The sequence below is a fragment of the Mustela lutreola genome, chromosome 1 (assembly GCF_030435805.1).
Source record: "Mustela lutreola isolate mMusLut2 chromosome 1, mMusLut2.pri, whole genome shotgun sequence".
Lineage (NCBI taxonomy): Eukaryota > Metazoa > Chordata > Mammalia > Carnivora > Mustelidae > Mustela > Mustela lutreola.
Genome location: NC_081290.1, coordinates 185,241,155 through 185,260,347, shown reverse-complemented (window position 1 = coordinate 185,260,347; position 19,193 = coordinate 185,241,155). Strand labels below are relative to the sequence as shown.

General features: G+C 47.8%; 1 protein-coding gene and 1 long non-coding RNA gene across 15 annotated transcripts in view; one reads left to right on the top strand and one right to left on the bottom strand.

The window, feature by feature from the left end:
- The window catches only part of TTC12 (tetratricopeptide repeat domain 12), a 42,090-nt gene extending 23,860 nt beyond the window's left edge, over positions 1 to 18,230 (bottom strand). For 2 of the 7 annotated variants that reach the window (XM_059180965.1, XM_059181003.1), the window contains exons 1-7: positions 17,140 to 17,277; positions 16,558 to 16,630; positions 8,926 to 9,089; positions 8,336 to 8,357; positions 7,692 to 7,769; positions 6,721 to 6,842; positions 2,208 to 2,267 (exon numbers count right to left, since the gene is read on the bottom strand). In XM_059180965.1, the coding sequence (XP_059036948.1) occupies positions 2,208 to 2,267; positions 6,721 to 6,842; positions 7,692 to 7,769; positions 8,336 to 8,357; positions 8,926 to 9,089; positions 16,558 to 16,630; positions 17,140 to 17,217 (597 nt within the window). In that variant the 5' untranslated portion in view covers positions 17,218 to 17,277. The other 5 variants (XM_059181016.1, XM_059180994.1, XM_059180976.1 and 2 more) reach the window with 5 other exon arrangements.
- Positions 18,231 to 18,282: 52 nt separating this feature from the next.
- LOC131836026 (uncharacterized) overlaps positions 18,283 to 19,193 on the top strand; it is a 44,904-nt gene continuing 43,993 nt past the window's right edge. For all 8 annotated transcript variants that reach the window (XR_009355486.1, XR_009355487.1, XR_009355485.1 and 5 more), the window contains exon 1: positions 18,283 to 18,388. This is a non-coding gene — a long non-coding RNA (uncharacterized LOC131836026). The remainder of the gene's footprint in view (positions 18,389 to 19,193) is intronic.

The window sequence follows — 19,193 nt, the reverse complement described above, 5'->3', positions numbered from 1 at the left end:
CGAGGCAGTCGCACGGAATGAGGGGTGAGCCTCAGTGTGGTGGCGGGGCGAGGCAAGCGCGGATGCCAGAGCTGGGTCACAGACAGTCGCTAAAGGAGGACGACGGGGAGGAGGATGTCAGGTCACAGGTTTGGGTCCGGTACCCGAAGACAACGTGTGTCATTAACAGAAAGAGGTTAAGTCAGGGCAGGGGGCAGGGAAGGTGGAGGGGAGGAGGGAGACGCAGCGTGGTTCCAGTGGGCCCAGACAGTCAAATGGGGGCCTGCGGGAGGCAGCTGATGTGCACCCCTGGGGCCCCGGGAGGTGGAGACAGGGAAGGGGGTCTGAGGGCCAGCTGGACCCCGGAGAGGAGACGAGAGCTCCGAGGGAGAAGCTGTAGAGAGAAGGAAGGCAGGGAGCCGGGGAGTGAGCCCTGGAGAATCTGCAAACGATGAGGTCAAGAGGGCAAGAAGGGAATGGAAAGGGAAAGGAAAGGCCAGAGCAGAGGCCCATGAAAGTCAAACGCCCACTGGTCCTTCGTGGGCAGAGCATCGGGTTACGCTGGGGGCAGCACAAGCCGGTGGTCTCAGAGCCCTGTCCGAGCCACTGTGCGTCACGGTGAGGGGGCATCGCTGGGACTCGGCCCCCCTCGGATGCTGACGCAGGGGGCCTGGATGGATGTCTCACTGCCTGACCTGTCTCCTCAGGTAACGGGTCAACACTCACAAAGGCTTTCTCAGGTGAACCCCAGACCCCCTTAAAAGGAGTCCTGTTTTCAGAGAAAGATGGATTATGTCGTGCAGAGAGAACTCTGCCCACAAAGGAAGATTCTGATCCTAACTGAAGCCAGCTTCGCCGCCTTAGCTTCCCTGACGAGGAGCATCAGTCTTGAAATACCATCGCATGAGCTTGTCTCCACGCATTCAAAAGTGTCAAAAATATTAAATTGGCATGAAAGTACGAAGACTATTAATAACGAATACACTGACGTGCGTTATTGATGTATTACTTTTAAAAAGAGTGAAACTTCTACATCACGGCTTTGACACAGAGCCAACCATTGCTAGTGTCGAGAGCTCCTTCTGCATTTTCCCCTATGGCTCCAACTCGTTACCCAAGCCTCTTCGACAGGGAGCCTCACCGGCATCTCACAAGACTGGCTGCCAAGTATCAGAGTTCTCGAACGTCAGCTTTGTTGGGCCTCCTTTGCTTTGGTGTCGTTAATTATTACATTGTGCTTCATTTAACAACTGGGACTAGGCCAGTGGGTTATCCTAATCCGCATGAAACAGCATGACCTCCTCTTGGTCCTTTTCAGATCAGAACAGATACTCCTGGACGCCGTACCAGGAGCTCTGGTTTCTCCCACAGAAGGAACAAGGTCCACACGCAGGGCTGTGGGGCTTTCAGGATCCAGTGGAGAAGCTGTACAGGGCAGGCAATGTAGAGCACTGGCTTACGTTTCGACCAACGTTAGCTACATGATTCTGCACAGCTTACTTAATCTCTGAGGCTCGGTTTCCTTGCCAGAAAAACAAGGATAATTGTGGTACTGAAGAGAACAGACTAGCACGTCGTAAGGCTTGTGGCCAGCATGCAGCAAACCGTGGCTTGCGCTGTAATCGTGGGAAAACGCCCTTGCCTCTCTCTTCTCTTACAGAATGGTGGTAGAGAACACAGCAGATCACATCAAGTGACAAAGCAGGTGGGGGCCTATGCTGGGGCTGTGAAGAGCCCGATCTCATGGGCTGGGGCAGTTGTTGTAGCTTTAAGAATGTAACGATGTGATAAGACAGGATTTGTGGACATTCTGTGTCTCCTAAGGGATAAAGAAATCACGCACCCCATATGTCCATTTTGGAATTTTTTATAGACCATTATTAGTAAAGGTGAGTTTCCAGTTCAGCCCAGTTTCCCTTGCTCACCCTCTCAGGAGGGAATAAGGAAGGAGGGGTGGCCAGAATTCTGTGAACGGTGAGCCCTTGCAGTGCAAACCCTGAAAACGCAGCACGAACAGCTACTTCTCCGCAGTCCTCACTATGAGCTCGGTCGCCGTGACCTTCACAGCTACGCCACGGGCCCCCACTAGAGATAAGGAAGGTCGGGGCCGGACAGCAGAGCTCAGACCCCGGCCTGCCACAAACCACTGGCCACTCTCCCGCATTCACTTCAGGACCCAGACCCCTGGCGAGCCCAACTCCGTCCCGTGGAAGAGGATCCCTTCTTACCTTCAGAGCCCACTCGCAATCCACGACTGCCTTTTGGTAGTCCCCGAGTTTTAGATAAGCCTAAAATGACACAAAGGGCTATATTTATATGTAATTCTGCGGCAACCTGCGGGAAGGTTACCGAAGCCCAGGGCTGGCGACCATGGACAGCCGATACTGCTGCCAGACCTAAAGGGGCAGGACGAGCCACAGACTAACGGGAGAGGACAGCTTTGTGAACGGCACTGCTGAGAGGGAGCTGGGGCCTTTAGGAGAGTTGCAGGTGGGAGAATGAGTGCCCTCACTCTCACTTTCTTCCTTCCTTCTGATCTCACTGGCTGAGTCCAAACGCAAGTTAGGGAGCCGGGAAGTCAGGGGACAGGTCCACGGAGGTCAGTCCCCCAGGGCACAGAAGGATCTGGAAAGGCCAAAGAAAATACCTAGCACATTAAATCCCTCTACAAAGGAAGAGCTGGCTTCTAGGGTCTATCCCACTGCGGATGTTCCAGAAGGAAATCAAATGACAAAGGGAATCAAAAAGATGACAGTAAGCGTTGGAGAGAGTGCTGAAAAATCCGAACCCGCAGACACAGCTGGTGGGAGCGTAGAGTGGTGTGGCCACTGTGGTAGACAGTCTGGCGGTTCTTGAAAGAGTTAAACACAGAGCAGCCCTATGATCAAGCCACTCTTCGGGGCACATATACGCGCACATAAAAACTTCTGGGCAAATGCTCACAGCAGCATTATTCACAAAAGCCAAAAGCAGAAACGGTTCAAACGTCCATCAACTGATGAATGGATAAATAAGACAGGGTCCATCCTGCAGTGGTGTATTAGTTGGTCATAAAAAGGAACGAAGCACGGGTAAGCCCTACAACATGGGTGAGCCTGGGAAGCATGTTGCAAGAAAGAAGCCAGACAAAAGGAAAAATTCCGCATGACTTCATTTATATGAAATGTCCCGGACAGGCAAATGTATGGAGACAGAAAGTCGATTCGTGGTTGCCTAAGACTGAGGGTAGGGGTGAACGAGGACTGGGGGAAGGTGGCACCACTTAAAGTGTATGCGGTTTCTTTTTGGGATCGTGAAAATGTTTTAGAACCGGTTATGGCAACGGTTGCACAGCTCTGTGAATATACTAAAAAAAAAAAAAAATGAATTGTATATTTAAATGGGTGAAATGCATGTTATTGCATCTCAATAAAGTGGTTACTCAAAAAAGATAAAGTTCTGCTTCCTTCCTCATAAGTACAGCAAGAAGAAAGCAAAATGGGTGATGGGCTGACATTTAAGAGTCAGACCATCACTACGATCCATCGGTGCCAAAAGCTCTGGGGACCTTTTTTGGGATCCCCTAGAGTGGGGTGGACATCTTGAAAATCAAGACTTGACTCCGGATGCTGGGATCCACCCAATCTACACTGAAGGCCTCATGGCACAGAAAGTAAGGGAGGGCTGTGTCCCAGCAAACGCACTGGCTACTCCACTTCCGAATGAATGACTGGTCACAATAGGCGGTGAATAACGTATCAAGTTGAACTAAACAGGCTTTAAGCGCTCTTCTGTTGGAAAGTTCTCGGGAAGCGGCAATGATCACACCTGGTGTAAAAAAGGAAAACGAGGCACCTGGAGGATAAGAGGTTTTCCCAGAGTCCTCATCAGTCACCCCACCTAGAGCTGATTCATGTGTAGGTTTGCCCCTGAGCAAAACTGTCCCAGGGCAGGGTGACATTCTTACCTGTAACTCTGCAGGGATATTTACATGATCAAGCCAATCACAGGGTCAGTGTGGTGACTCATGAGGGATGTAAGCATTCATCCCAACCGAGGAGGGAGCTGGCACTAGTGGGCTAACCAAGTCCAAGTCCTTCCAAGAAAGGAAAGCTGCCCTGTGGTGCTTTCATTAACTCAGGTTCTGTACTAATTGAAGAGGACGATGTTTTGAACTGTCTGGTCCATAAAGCACCATCCTTTCCCTCGGGGCTTGGGGTTTCATTTGAAAGTCAGAGGATGTGAGGAGGAGACTAGCATCCTTTTAGGCAAACGGAGCCACAATTTCCTGACATTGTTATTCAGGAGACATACAGACTGAAAATGCATACGTGGGCTTCAACAGTTTCTCTACACAGCCTTTACTTATTCTTTTCTTTTTTCCTTTTTCTTTTTTTAAGGCTTGGATTCAACACCCTATAAATTCCCTGTTCTCTTCTGCTTTTCCACATTTTAAAAAGAACTGTTTTTCAAATGGCAATTAAATGCCTGATTTTTCTAAATTACACCAGCAATCTATTGATCATAACATTAACCCCAGGAGAAAAACAGAGCGATGAAAGGGTAGTTTTTTTCCTCTAGCAAGTAGCAACACTCAATTCACAGGGTCCTTATTAAGTGTTTTCTAATGCTGCATGCAAACAGGGGAGGCATTTTAAAAATAGTCAATGGTGATTTGGTGGTTCGTAACACCAGGCAGCACATTTTGTATTTATTTGTCTCTGAATAAGCTTTCTCTTCGGGAAAGCTGGGAAGAATTACTCTCCCAAAGCTTTTCACTACATTTAGCTTATTTTTATCCACACCCCTTCCTTTCTTTTTTTTTTTTTTTTTTAAGATTTTATTTTATTTATGTGTCAGAGAGAGAGAGCACAAGCAGGTGGAGTAGCAGGCAGAGGGAGAAGCAGGCATCCTGCTGAGCAATAAGCCTCGTGTGGGACTCGATCCCAGACTCTGGGATCACAACCTAAACCAAAGGCAGATGCTTAACCGACTGAGCCATTCAGGTGTCCCTATCCACACCCATTCTTTTTTTCTTTTTTTTTTTTTTTAAAGATTTTATTTATTTATTTGACAGACAGAGATCACAAGTAGGCAGAGAGACAGGCAGAGAGAGAGAGAGGAAGAAGCAGGCTCCCTGATGAGCAGAGAGCCAGATGCGGGGCTCGATCCCAGGACCCTGGGATCATGACCTGAGCGGAAGGCAGAGGCTTTAACCCACTGAGCCACCCAGGCGCGCCTCCACACCCATTCTTAATGTGATTCTCCAGAACCTAATCAAAGTGCTGCTGAAACTTGAGTACAGTAAAAATGTAACTAATTTAGATGGGTTGGGGTACGGGCCATCTGAATTAGATATAAGTCTGAATTACATAACATTTTAAAAGCAAGTCAGTTTTACTACTTTCAAATAACTTCAAAGTAACAAGACTGAAAAAGCATCAATAGGTAAATGTTTTGGAGACCAAATCTGGTAAAAAGTAAAAAGGAATTATTATTATTATGTTAATTTCTTGCATTTGAACGCTTCTTTCAAAGTGTCAAAAGAAACTTAATTCCCTTAAATAGACTTATTGTTCCCCCAGTGTTATGTAACTTAACAAGAATTTATTAATCATCTATTATAAATAAAGCATGGGGAGGGGAAGTCAATGGAAAGTTTAGAATCTCATTAGGGTGATGACATGTACACCGCTAGGCCAACCTCTGGACATTTGATTTACCGATTTCTTAACTCCACTAGATTTTTCTCCAGAAACAGGGCCAAGTAAGTGGCGCTCAACTCTAGTCTGATTTACCCAAACCGCTGAACTATTGAGGTTACTCTGTGCTTGGATTTATTTATCATTAAATCACCATCACTCCCTGGACTTTTTGGCCTCCAAACGTCCAGTTTCTTGCTTTCGACATTCTTCCTCAAACTCCCACAGCAGGACATCCTTGATCCCAAGTTACAGAAATTGGTGCTGATGAGGGCTCCTCCCGTCAATGACACGGTGTCAAGTGCAGCTTGCACAGGTCCTGCTGACATCTTCTGACCATCAGATAATCATGCCCAAGGAGCTGCCACTTTTCCAGGTCTAAGCAACAGGGAGCTTGGCCACACACAGGCTCAAGGGCTTTTAACGATAAGGCCATACGTGATGTTTTGTTGCACCTGAGAACTATCAACCTCGTCCCTTCATTAACTAGGAGATTATAAACAACTGCGTGATGGTTTTGACCTGGTGTTCCACGAAATTGAGCTTCTCTGTAATATAAAATGGAGAGATGAGGGAGTTCGGAAACTCAGCATTTCTGAGAAACTGGGTCTAAGCCCATCAGCTGCCCAGCCGACCTGGGGCACGGAATCTTACTTCTACAGGGACCGATACAATGAGTAAGCCTACCAGCAATGGGGTCTGGCCAAACCCAGCGACAGCAGGAGCAGTTCTCAGAGGTGGTTTCCTTCACGCTTTGCCCTCAGTGATGTGTGCGAGCTGACTCAGACCACGCACAGGGCTGGTTGTGCGCAGCTCTTCCCAAGTCCTCCTCCCACCACTGCAAGTTGGTGGCTTGAAACTGGACCGTGGCGAGAGCGCTGACACCACGGACAGTGGCAAATGGTCCCTACAGATCGACTCCCACTAGCCCCCAACCACAGTCGGCAGCTAAACACTGACAGGCACACCACGGCTACCATCAGTCTCATGTTTGCTTTCACAAGTTCCGTGGCTACTGTCCCCTGAGAAAACAGCACGGACACAGTGTTGGCTCACTGACCTGGGCCCTGTTGGTGTAGAGCACCTTCATGTCCTTCAGCTTGTCCAGACCCTTGCTGTAGCACACGATGGCTGCTTCATAGTCCCCTCTGGCGAAGGCTTCATTCCCCTTTTCTTTTAGGGCTGGGGGAACAGAAGTCGCACAGGTGAGGTCTCCCCACTCACTGGAAAATTCTCGCCTACTTTATTCCTCTGACTTCGCAATTCTACTTTGGAGGACATAGCTTCCATCAGTCCAAAGGAGACCTGTCTGTCACTTGCTTCTCCGCAGACATTTCACGATCAGACTTCCTAAGGGCTCTTTTTCCTCACACCCGTCCCAAGTTGCCCAAGGAGCTTCTCAGAAAAAGCAAATGTTTCTGGCACAAAACTCGGAATCTCTCCAAGCGGGCCACAAAGACCAAGTCTACACACTGAATGTCTCATAAACAGGGCCTGACAAGTCACTTGCTAGCACACGTGGACGTGTTCAGACCTGCAGCACGCACACCGCTGGGGGGTGCACAAGGGCCGGAGACATCCTGCACACGCGCCGCCCCCGCCACACACAACCCCTGTCTCCCCCTCCCTCTATCTCTCCTCTCCCTTCTCACACCTTTGTTTTCCTGTTTCATTTTCCGTTTTCACTTTTTTATCTGTTCCTCAGGTCAGCCCAGGGTACCTCCCCCTTCTGTCCCTCCCTACTGTCCCAGGACCACTCCTGACGCTTGGTCTGCTCTGCTAAGTCCATCCAGATGCTTTGGAAAGAGGTCTGGTGGGGGCGGCTGACGAGGGCTCGGTCCCACTCCCTGCCTGTTGCGGCAGAGACAGGGACCGACACCACTCGTTTCTGCCTGGCCGGGTTCCACTGCCTCTGGCCCGTTACAAACCCCCTCACTGGGAATCTCGCTGTCCTCAAAGATCAGCAGGCACACTCATGATCTTTCTAGCACGAATCATCCCCGTTCTTGAAAAGTGAAGACTGACAGTTACCATCTGCTAAGACTTTGTTTTCCCTTCTTCTCCTGGCACGTTCTCTTGCATCCAACTCCATAGATGCCAAAAAGGCTTCTGACAGCAGAGTAATTTCAAGTATTAAAGAGAAAAATCCAAATACTATAATCAGTTCTTTAGCTCAAATTCAGAAGAAAGCTTTGGAGCCACACAGCTCATGCATATATATGTAGACACACACACACATGCTGAAGCAACTAAATGACATTTTCTTAATTTGACATTAAATGGTAATCTGTGTGATGTATTATTATACATGATGGCTATGTCTGTGCTTCAAATTTGAATTATGTCTTTTAAAAGAGTTTTTCTTTAAAGGCAGAATTTTTTGTTCCATTTAGCATAATGAGCTGCTGAGCTGGGCAACAGAGAAGCTACCTACATCCTTAGAGCAGCTAAGAGTAAATTGGGTGATAGAGAATAACTGAATTCAGTTTTCAAAAGATTGGCCGGGACAAAATACAGAAAAGCCTCTGAGTGCTGTCCCCTCTGACTAGTAAGAGAATTGGCCGAGCCGTTCTTTGTAAACCCAGAGGCTATAATTTAAGGGTCTGGAAGCTACAAGCAATAAACACTGACCCTAAATAAATAATACACATTAGGAAGAGAGATGCTGTCCTTACCTGAGCTTATCCCATCTGCATTCTGCAGGGCACCAGTTATCATGAAGACAAAACAAAAAAACAAATTTCAAAAACCCCTCTCTAATTTGTAAGTCTACAATCCCAAAATGCAGATCCATTACAAGTGGGGAGTATGGTTATTTCCTCTAACCATCAATACTAAAGGGCCCCAAATTCATAGGGCTTGCTTTAAATCAGGAGATAGGATTATGGGTACAGTTGTTACCAGGTGAGCAGGTCAAGGGACACCCCCACCCCCCCGCCGCCGCCGCTAGGGCTGTAGGAGTTGGAAATCTGAGGCAGAACACATTACCTTTACAGTACAGCTGAAATATTGGTCACAAACTCAGGGGGTGGGGAGGGTAAATTTTCATTAAAATAAACCCATTGTTTAAAGATGACTCAGAAAGACAAAAGAAAAAAAAATGAGAGTTTATACTTCCTTGTGGAAAATAAATCTAGTGAATCTAAAAAAACAAAAGATTATTCAGCCTCCCCAGAGAGTCTGAGATTAAACTGTGGCTTCCTCTGCTTCAAGGCAGACCTCTTCTGTGTATCTGCTTATATAACTTCATAATAGAAAAAGAGACCTCCAGAGGAGCTTGCAGAGGACTGATCATGGTCTTGTTCAGAGTGGTCCGGCACCCGTCCTCCTCTTGGACTTCCTCTGTAAACAGTAGTCTCTTTTCTGTCTCCAGGATAGCTTTCTGCTGTACAAGAGGGTCATCAGAATTCATCTCTTGGATTAAACTGGCTGGAGGAGAAATCAGAGGTGAAATCATTTAAATGACGTTTTCAAAAGGAAAAGGCTTTGTTCACTAGAAAGGAGGGTGTAGAACATTCACGGGGAAGAACGTTTGTTTCTCTGGCTTTGTTGGGATATCATGGACACACAACATCATGTAAGTCGAAGGTACACAACTGTGATCATTTGATTCACGCATCTGTTGTGAAGTGATCCCACAATAAGGTTACTTAACACATCCATCTATTCATGTAATTACAGTATTTATGTGTGTGCTGAGAATATTTAAGATCTTTTCTCTTACTTTCAAGTATAAAATACAGTGTTTTTTAAAGATTTATTTATTTTAGAGAGTGAGCGAGTACAGGGGGAGAGGGAGAGAGAGAATTTTCAGCAGACTCCCCACTGAGCTTGGAGCCTGATGCAGGGTTCTATCTCAGGACCCTGAGAACACGGCCTTGACACACAACCAAGCACGGGATGCTTAGCTGAACGCGCCACCTGGGTGCCCCAGTATAAAATACCGTATTAACTACAGTCGCCATGTTGTACAATAGATCCCCTGGACTTAATCATTTTATAACTGAAGTTCGTACACTTTGACCAACATCTCCCCATTTCTTTGTTTTCCCTCCAGTTTCACTGAGACGTAACTGACGCACATCACTGGGTAAGTTTTGGGCGTACCGCATGGTGGTCTGATTTACGTGCGTTGTGAAATGATTACAATAGGTTCAGCTAATATCCATCTTTTCTTATAGATAGGATTAAAAGGAAAAAAAAAGGGGGGGGGGAAAGTTTTCACCTCTCGATGAGAATTCTCAGGATTTACTTTCTTGACAACTTTCCAGTCTGTCTTACAGGAGCATCAGCTGTAATCACGGGGTTGTGCAACACATCCCCGGGACTGACTTCGAACCACCTCTGTGCCTTCTGACCACCTTCCTCCCATTCCCCCTGCAGCCACTGGTAACCGCACCAGTCTGATCTCCTTATGAGTTTGTTTAGATTTCACGTATAAGTGAGGTAAGTATTTGTCTCCTCTGACTTATTTCACTTAGCGCGGTGCTTTCAAGGTCCATCCATGTTGTCACAAATGGTAGGGTTTCCCCACTTTTTATGAATGAATGAATGATATCCCGTTGTGTACCTGCACCACGACTTCATTTTGTGCTCATTCATAGACGGACACGTAGGTTTCCAGGTCTCGGCTACTGTAAATGATGCTGCTATGATCCTGGGGTTGCGGAGATCCTTTTCCAGATAGAGTTTCCAATTCCATGGGTATACTTTGAAAAGTGGAATCACGGGATTGTAAGGTAGCTCTATTTTTGATTTTTTTGAGGAATCTCCACATGGTTTTCCACAGTGGCTGCACCCATTTGCATTCCCCCCACTGTGTACTTTTCTCCACACCCTCGCGAACATCGCTGTCTCTTGTCTTTCTGGTGATGGCCAGGCTGAAAGGCACCTGTGATGTCTCAGTGGGGTTTTAATTTGCATTTCCCTAATGACTAGTGATGCTGAGCATCTTTTCATGTACTATGGGCTTTTCATATTATTTTCTTTGGAGATCTGTCTGTTTGGGTCCTTTGCCCATTTTTTAAAATTTTTTACTTTTTTTTTTTTTTTAATTTGACAGAGAGAGAGATGACAAGTAGGCAGAGAGGCAGGCAGAGAGAGAGAGGGAAGCGGGCTCCCCGCTGAGCAGAGAGCCTGACTCCGGGATCGATCCCAGGACCCAAGGACCACGACCCGAGCTGAAGGCAGAGGCCTTACCTCACTGAGCCACCCAGGCTCTCCTCCTTTGCCCATTTTTAATCAGGTAATCAGATTTTTGTTTTGTTTTGTTTCTTTGTATTGGGCTGTATGGGTTCCTCATATAGTTTGGATATTAACCCTTTATCAGATACATGGTTTGCAAATAGTTTTCCCATTCCTTAGGTTATCTCTTCCTTATTCTTTTCTTTTCTTTTTTTTTTTTTTAAAGATTTTATTTATTTATTTGAGAGAGAGAGCATGAGAGTGGGGTGAGGTGCAGAGGGAGAAGCAGACTCCCTGCTGAGCAGGGAGACCAACATGGGAGTCGATCCTGGGACTTTGGGATCATGACCCCAGCCAAAGGCAGACGCTCAACCGACTGAGCCACCCAGGCACTCCTCTCTTCCCTATTCTTAAAGAAGGTTCTGAAAGGAAAGCAAAAATTAAAGCAATTAGAACCAATGAGAAAAAAAATTAAAAAACAGGATTTGTTTTGCCTGGAAGAAGATGCAGGAGAATTTTACTCTGGCCTTCAAAGCAGTGTCAAGCTACTTATTTAATCCAACAACAATTTATGGAGAGCTTATTATGAGTTAGATATTACACAGAATGCTACAGATAACAAGGATGAATAAGAAAGATACTTATTTTTTAAGAGCTTCCAATCTTGTGTGGAGACAAAGGGGTACATTTCTGCTACCCTGGGACCACAGAACAGTCTTTAAAGCTATCCTTCCCCGTCTTCATGTCACTGCCCGTGCAGCTTAGATCCCATGATCCATCCTGTCTTCACACTGAACCCCCTTGCCCTCCCACCCCACGTGACAGACAAAACTCCAACTCCAGACCCAACTCCCGACTTTTCTAGGCCTTTATGATGGATGTGGAGGACTGACAAAGACAGATGGACACCAGGGAGAACCCATCCTAACTCTACCGGCTAGTCCAAAGTACCCGGCAATCCCATGGTTAGCCTTGCGTGATTGGGACACCAATTCCAAGGCATTTCCCCCTCACAACACCATGCGATTCTGACACTCCCTGGGTGTCCTACAAGTCAACTCAATTCTGACCCCATTGACCTGAGATAATGTCAGATCCCACAAGTTAATGTCTCTGTCCCCATGAGACGGCCCATTCCCCACCCCCCACTTCACATGTCAGTCCGGGTTGTCGCCTGCGCTTCTGACCTCACGGTTAGACCAGAGCGTCCTACAACCTCCTCCTCCTCCGGTTTGATTAATTTGCTGGATTGACTCACAGAATTCAGAGAATCTTTTACTTACTAGCTCATCAGTTTATCATAAAAGGCTATAACCCAGAAGAGCCAAATGGAAGGGATGTATAGGGCACATTATGTGGGAACGGGGTGCGAAGCTTCCAGGCTCTCTGAGCGCACCTCTCTCCCCAAATCTCCGGTCACCAACCTGGAAGCTCTCTGATCCTGGTCCTTTTGGAGTTTTAGGGAAGCATCACTACATAGGTCTGATAAAAAAATAATTGTTGGCCATTGGCGATCAATTCAACTTCCGGCCCCTCTCCCCTTCCCAGAGGGTTGAGACTATCACAGAGTTGGTTCCCTGGCAACCAGCTCCAACCTTCAGGTTCCAAAAGTCTCTCATTAATATAAGCTCAGGTGTGATTGAAAAGGGCTTGTCATGAATATAAAGATGCCTTTATCCGTATGATCACTTAGAAGTTCCAAGGATTTTGGGAGCTCTTTGCCAGGCACAGGGACAAAGAATACATATATATTTCTTACTATAAAGCACAGTATCACACCCAAACAAGTCATCCTATCCTTCTCCCATGGACTTTAAAAAACTGCCTCCAACCAAGGGAGCCCTTGGGCACTGTCGGTAGGAATGCAAACTTGTACCGCCACTGTGGAAAAACAGTGTGGTGGTTCTTCCAAAAAATTAAAACTAGAATTACCAGAGGATCCAGTAATTCTACTACTACTGGGTATTTCCCCCAAAGAAAATAAAAACTAATTTGAAAAGACACATGCAGCTTTGTGTTTCTTGCAGTATTATTTACAATAGCCGGATATGGAATATCACTCAGCCATCAAAAATGAATGAGATCTTGCATTTGCAAAAGCATGGATGGAGCCAGAGAGTATCACGCTAAGCGAAACCAGTCAGAGAAAGACAAATACCGTATGACTTCACTCATGCGGAATTTAAGAAACAAAAGGAACAAACAAAGACAAAAAGAGACGGAAAAAAGAACCGGACTCTCAGGGACACAGGACAAACTGGTGGTCGCCCTCCTACCTCTCTGGCCATTGCTTTCTGGTCTCCTTTGCTTGCTCCTGCTTTCCCTGTCCTACCTACTTTCTAGACTGTGTGAGCCTCAAAGTTCTGCCTGAGCCCACTACTTTTTCTGGACCATTTCCTCCAGGTGGTCCCGTTCTCTCCCATGGTTCTAAATACCATTTATTAGCTGGGGCCTCCCAAAGGGACATCCCCCGCTCTGCGCTCTTCCTAGGCTCAGACTTGCAAAGCCAACTGTCCTCTGAACATCTACATGTGGTGGTGTGCTCACCAGTCCTGGCCTGCCTGTCCTCTTTCCCCTCAGACTGTTCCTCCCCCAAACGCCCCCTCTCTCAGCAGATGGCCAAACCATTGCCAAATTTGGGCATTCGACCCCAAAACTTTAAGGACTCATTCTTGAATCTTCATTCTCCCTCTGCCCTTGCAGCCCTCACACTTGAAAGCTCGCCAAGTCAATCCTAAATATATCTTGAGTCCATTTACTCGTGCCCGTTCCTGCTGCTACAGCTCTAAACCCAGCTGGCCTCTTTTCCCTGGAGTGCTGGAACAGCCCCTTGACGGGGGATCCCAGCATCTCCCCTCCAGTGTCCTTGTCTCCACATACACACAGTGGCCAGAATGACCTTTCTAAGGCGTAAATCTGATCACGTTCCTGTGCCGAGTCAACCATCTAGCTGCTCAGAGGGTAAACGTGAGTTCCCACTGTGGTTTCCAAGGTCTTCCCTGATTCAGCCTTTCTTGACTCAGATGGGACCCCTCTATCCGTGATCTCGACTCTCCAGCCATACAGAGCTTTTATGCTTCCTGGTTCTAAAAAGCACCACGTTCTTGAACTTCCAGCTTTCCAACGTACTTTCTCCTCACTTTGAATCTTCTCTTGCCCTCTTCCCAGTGCCCAGCTCCTACTCAAACTTCAAGGAATTCCTGACAAGGACTGAAGTGTGACCCCCACCCCATTCGCAGGCTAATGCCCTCAAGCCCCAGTATGACTGTCCTGGCAGACATAATTAAGGTTAAATGAGGTCATCAGGATGGGGCCCTAAACCAAATGGACTGGTGTCCGTATTTTAAGAGAGGAAGAGACACATGGGATGTGTGCACACAGAGAAAAGACCCTGTGAGGACACAGTGAGAAGGAGGTCATCTCCAAGCCAAGGGAGAGACCTTGGGAGAAACCAAATCTGCCCATGTCTCGATCTCACACTTCCAGAACCAACTGTGGAAAGGAAATTTCTACTGCTTAAGTGGCATTTTGTTACAGCTGCCCAACCAGACTAATACAATTTGTAAGCTGCATTAGTGTCTCTTGTGTTTTGCAAATCTCTCTTTGTATCACACATCATCCTGGAGATTATTTGTTTCATATCTCTTCTCCCCACTGGGCTGCAGTCACCAGGAAGAAAGCTAATTCTTGGTTATCTTTACTATAGTCTCCAGGGCCTAGCAATGCTCAATACATAGCAAGAACCCAGGAAATGAGTGCATAGAACCTATACACATGGCTACACAAATTGAAACTAACTCTAAATGAAATACAATTAGAAACTCGGTTCCTGGGGTGCCTGTGGGTGCTCAGGGGGTTAAAGCCTCTGCCTTAGGCTCAGGTCATGATCCCAGGTCCTGAGATCAAGCCCTGCATCAGGCTCTCTGCTCGGCGGGGAGCCTGCTTCCTCCTCTCTCTCTGCCTATTTGTGATCTTTCTCTGTCAAATAAATAAATAAAATCTTAAAAAGAAAGAAAGAAAGAAAGAAAGAAAGAAAGAAAGAAAGAAACTCGGTTCCTGGGTAGCACCAGCCACCTTTTAAAGGCTCATAGCTGCGTGCAGGTACTAGTGGACGGTGTAGACTGTAGCACATTTCCATCACCACACAGAGTTCTACGGGCCAGTACTAGTATAAATGGCACCCAAAGGGACTTTGAGCCTGAATGAAAGCGAGCCAGGTAAAGAAAGATGGGGAGGCAGAGGGAACAACAAAGGCAACTGCAGAGCGTGAACCATCAGGGGAACTGTGCGGAACTAGAAGCAGTCTGCTGCCCTAGGGAGAGGCAAGAGGTAAGGACAAGGTCACAGGAGGACTTAAGTCCAGGGGAAAGCTTGCAGTTTATTGTGGCTGTGGAGAGAATCCAAGCAGAGAAGTGTCTGGATCAGATTTGCATTTTAGATACCTTACTCTGTGGGGAGTGTAAGCCTGGAGGCAGGAGCAACAATCAGGGGGTTGTTGAAATAGTCTGGGTCAGAGAACCAGAACAAAAGGAGGGGGCAGGGAGGACAGGGTGGGAGAAAGAAGCCAGACTTGATGGCCACTTCAATGGAGGGTGAGAGCTGGCAGGAGTCCAAGGTGACCTGTAAATTTCCAACTAGTGGTACCGCCCACCCAGACTAGACTGAAAGGGAAGGTAGAAGCAGGTTTTATTTGGGAGGAGGACAGAAGGCTTTTGGACACACGGAGTTTGCAGTTTCTGTGAGTGCAGTGGATAGGATACCTGGCAAAGAGTCCGAAGCCCAGGGAAGAAGAAAGCATAGCCAACAGGGTCATGGAGTTGGTGAGTAAACAGGCTGTAGGCAAAATCACGTGCCTGGACTAGACCACCTGAAGAGAAAGGTGAGCAGCAGGCTGGCCAGAAGTCCATAGAACAACATTCAGGGATGGGCGGAGGACGGGCCCAGGGATGAACACAGAACACATGGTGGTTGTGTCTTTTATCAAATTACCTTAACTAGTTTTGAAACCATTTTAATTCTTTGGACCTGTACAGCCTGCTGGAAGGAGCACTTTCAACATATTTCTGTCTGATATGTAAGGTTGGTTTGATTGTTGGTTTGCTTGTTTCCATCATCACACAAGCTCCCTGAAGTCTGAATAGGAAACCAGCTGCTTTTAAATCTCTTGAATGGGATTTGTGGGATCAGAGGATGTCCTTTGAGATCCCACCTGGGGAAGGAGGGGTCTTCCTGTCTAGAGGCAGGGAGACAGGATAGTGACAACCATGAACCGTCCATATAACTAGACCGACACTGAGGGAAAGCCATTTGATTTTGCCTCTGCAGCTCAGAATCAGAAATGGCTCTGCCCTGAAACAAGAGGGATTCCACACAGATCAGTGAGGTTCCTGAGTGATCTCAAAGGGAACAGCTAGTTTCCTTTGACGTGAATCCTATACAGAAGGGGTCAAAATATGGAGAAGAGCTGTCAGCCTCAATTCCAACCAGAATGTTAACGGCTTCTCTGATACCAATTAACAGCCATAAAACACCACCCCAGGCTCTAATATTACTTGCTTCTCAATACCCTTTCTGTTTAATTTCAATTACATTTTCTCTTAGAGTCATAAACCTATCACGCAGCCCAGGAACTAGCTCAGACTCATCATTTCTCTCCAGTCACTCCACCTTGGTAGCACAGAATTTAATTTGTTTATGATTTTCTGGTACTCACTGATTTCATCCACATTTTTAAGAAATTTCTGCAAATCTTTCTCGTGATCGTCAGCCATTGTCAACCAGAGTACCTGGGGGAGGCAGCATAAGTGATGAAAATTAATAATAATAAAACACTAAGCGGAATTTGTCGAGCTCATTAGCCTTCTAAAACGAAGAGACAAGTGATTATTTTAAAGATGGATTTGTGTTCATAAATGTCACGAGTAACAGCAGGGTGATCTATTTCACTCTGGCTGCTGATAAGGCCAAGGGATACTCATTATTTGTGGTGATACTTCTGGAAAGCTGTCAGCCCTCCCTCCACAGGGAGAACTGCTCTGCAAAATGTTCCTCCACAGCCAACAACAGCCGCTGTGATTCAGGGACCTGGCATGAAGGAGGTCGGGGGACAGAGGCTGACAAGCTGGCAGGAATGGAGAGAACACCAGTGCCTGACTTTGGTCATGACAGGCCCTCCCAGCCAGAAGCCTGGACCTGGCCATGTGACTGGTAGCCAGGAGCTGGAGAATTTGCATGTAACTGTCCAAACTCGTTTAAACTGTAAGCCTCTGGCTTGTTTCTGAGGAGTGAAGAGAACCTGAAAACGGGCTGAAGGGAGCAGACCTTGATGGCACTGTGCACCAGCGTCTCTCCTGGCTAGGTTCTTCAGGTTCATTACTTCTCCGTGGTTTGTGGGTAAACAGGCCTCCGGGTATACCCAGGGGTTTCCAAAGTTCACCCACCGGCCATGAAAACCATCCTCAAACTTGTTGAATAAACAGAGTTCTTAGCTATAGCACCAAAGCTTCTCAGTCAGTCAACCTGCCAGGGAACCCGGGAATAAAGACTTTTAAGACTCTCTCAGGGGTGATTCTGATTTACAACTAGGTTTAGTAGTAATGCAGTCGTGGAAGCACCTCTAAATGGAAATTTGAACTCGGCCATGAACAAAGTGGGAGTTACTTGACTCTTGAGACTCCACCAAGTTCCAAGCTGTGTGACCTCAGCTAAAGTCGCCAACCTCTCTGAGCCTAACTCATTCTATGGAAAAGGTAACACGATCCAAGAGGACTCCCCAGGGGGTTAACTGAAGCACCAGGAACGCAAGGAGTGGTAAATGCGAGGCCCCCTTATCTACAAAACCGGGGCGGGGACGTGTGGCTTAACTAAATGAGCGATAGGGTTCCTTCCAGCTCTAACATAATAAGGCTCCCACGGAACTAAGGCCTAGTGAAGCGAGCTGACTTTCCCAAAGTTGCCGGTGCAGAAGGAAGGCTCAGCACTTGCCCGGGCAAGCGCAGGGGTGTAAGGATGCACGACCGGAGCCGAACACACCGTCAGCCAGCAGGTGCACTCAAGGAAGCACTGCACCCGCGGTGCGCATGCGGGAGCCAGGCGACCCGCTCGCCTGGACGCCCCGCCCCGCCCAACGCAGAGGGGCGGGGCCGACGGCACCGTTGCCTGGCAACCACTCCGCAGCGTCCACCGGCTCCCATGCCCAAAGCGAGGACCCAGCTCGCGGCTGATACCGTCCCATCTGCTGCAGCCCACATTAGGGTCCTCTGCTCGGCGCTGACGGCCAGATCAGGACCACATCCCAGGGCAGACCCCGGGTCACCCCGACGCACTGACCTGACACACCCAGGGCCGGACAGGAAATGACGGCTGTGGGCGGGCGGTGACTGGCCGGGGGCGTGGCCAAGGCCCGGGGCGGGGCTTGGGCTTGGAGTGGGCGGGGCCCCGACGCTCACGTTGTGCGACGCGGCGTCTCGGCTGAGTTGGGACCCTGGCCGCTGGCAGGAAGCAGGAGCTCTGGTTGAGCGCGCTGGTCTCTGAGTCAAAGCCAGGTCTTCGCCTTTCTTTCTTCTAAGGATGGGTTATCACTCCCATTAGCTTACTATCCCTGGCCCAAAAAGGGGACAACCTTCAGTGTACTTGGGAGAAACAGGCTTGGGTGTGAATCCGGTTTTGCTTACTGGCAAGTGTGAGAAACTTCAGGGAGTTACGTAACCCTCTGATCTCCGGTTTCCTCGTTTACAAGCTGGAGAAATGGCCCGTAAGGGTTTTGGTTAAAGTGCCAGGCATCTAGTCAGTAGGAATACGTGGTAGTTATGATCCAGGGAGTCCTACGACTGGATGCAGAATGAGATGGTGGGCACGTGTCCACTTTGAACACATGCACACAGTCTTGAAGAGATTCCGGTCTGTTTTTCTTAAAAGTTCAGTGTTCTGTGTTGGATTAAAAGGGGGAGAAAAGCAGATTTGGGGGGAAACTTCATCTTGAGCTTAAGCTGATGTTCAGAAACACCTGGGACTACTAATTGGCAAATTGGGTGTTATTTCAGAAACCTGTTTGGTTGGGGCTGAGGAGCGCCCCCCGCCCCCCCCCCCGGGGGTTTAAAACTTGCCAGGAGGGGAGAAGGGTTCAGGTATGGCCAACTAGATCCAACATTGGTTGAGTACAGTCTGTGGACTCTGTCCTGTGGGCTCGAGCTGGAGAATAGGGGGCTGCTTGATTGAAATCTCCAGAAGGCATTGGTCGCGTCACTCCTGCTTGGGAACACGGGGTGGAGCGGAGCGCAAAGGGGCTGGGCGTTCTCTTGGCCTCAGAGTGGGTGCAGCTGCAGTGGAGTCTTTCAGCATATCCCTCAG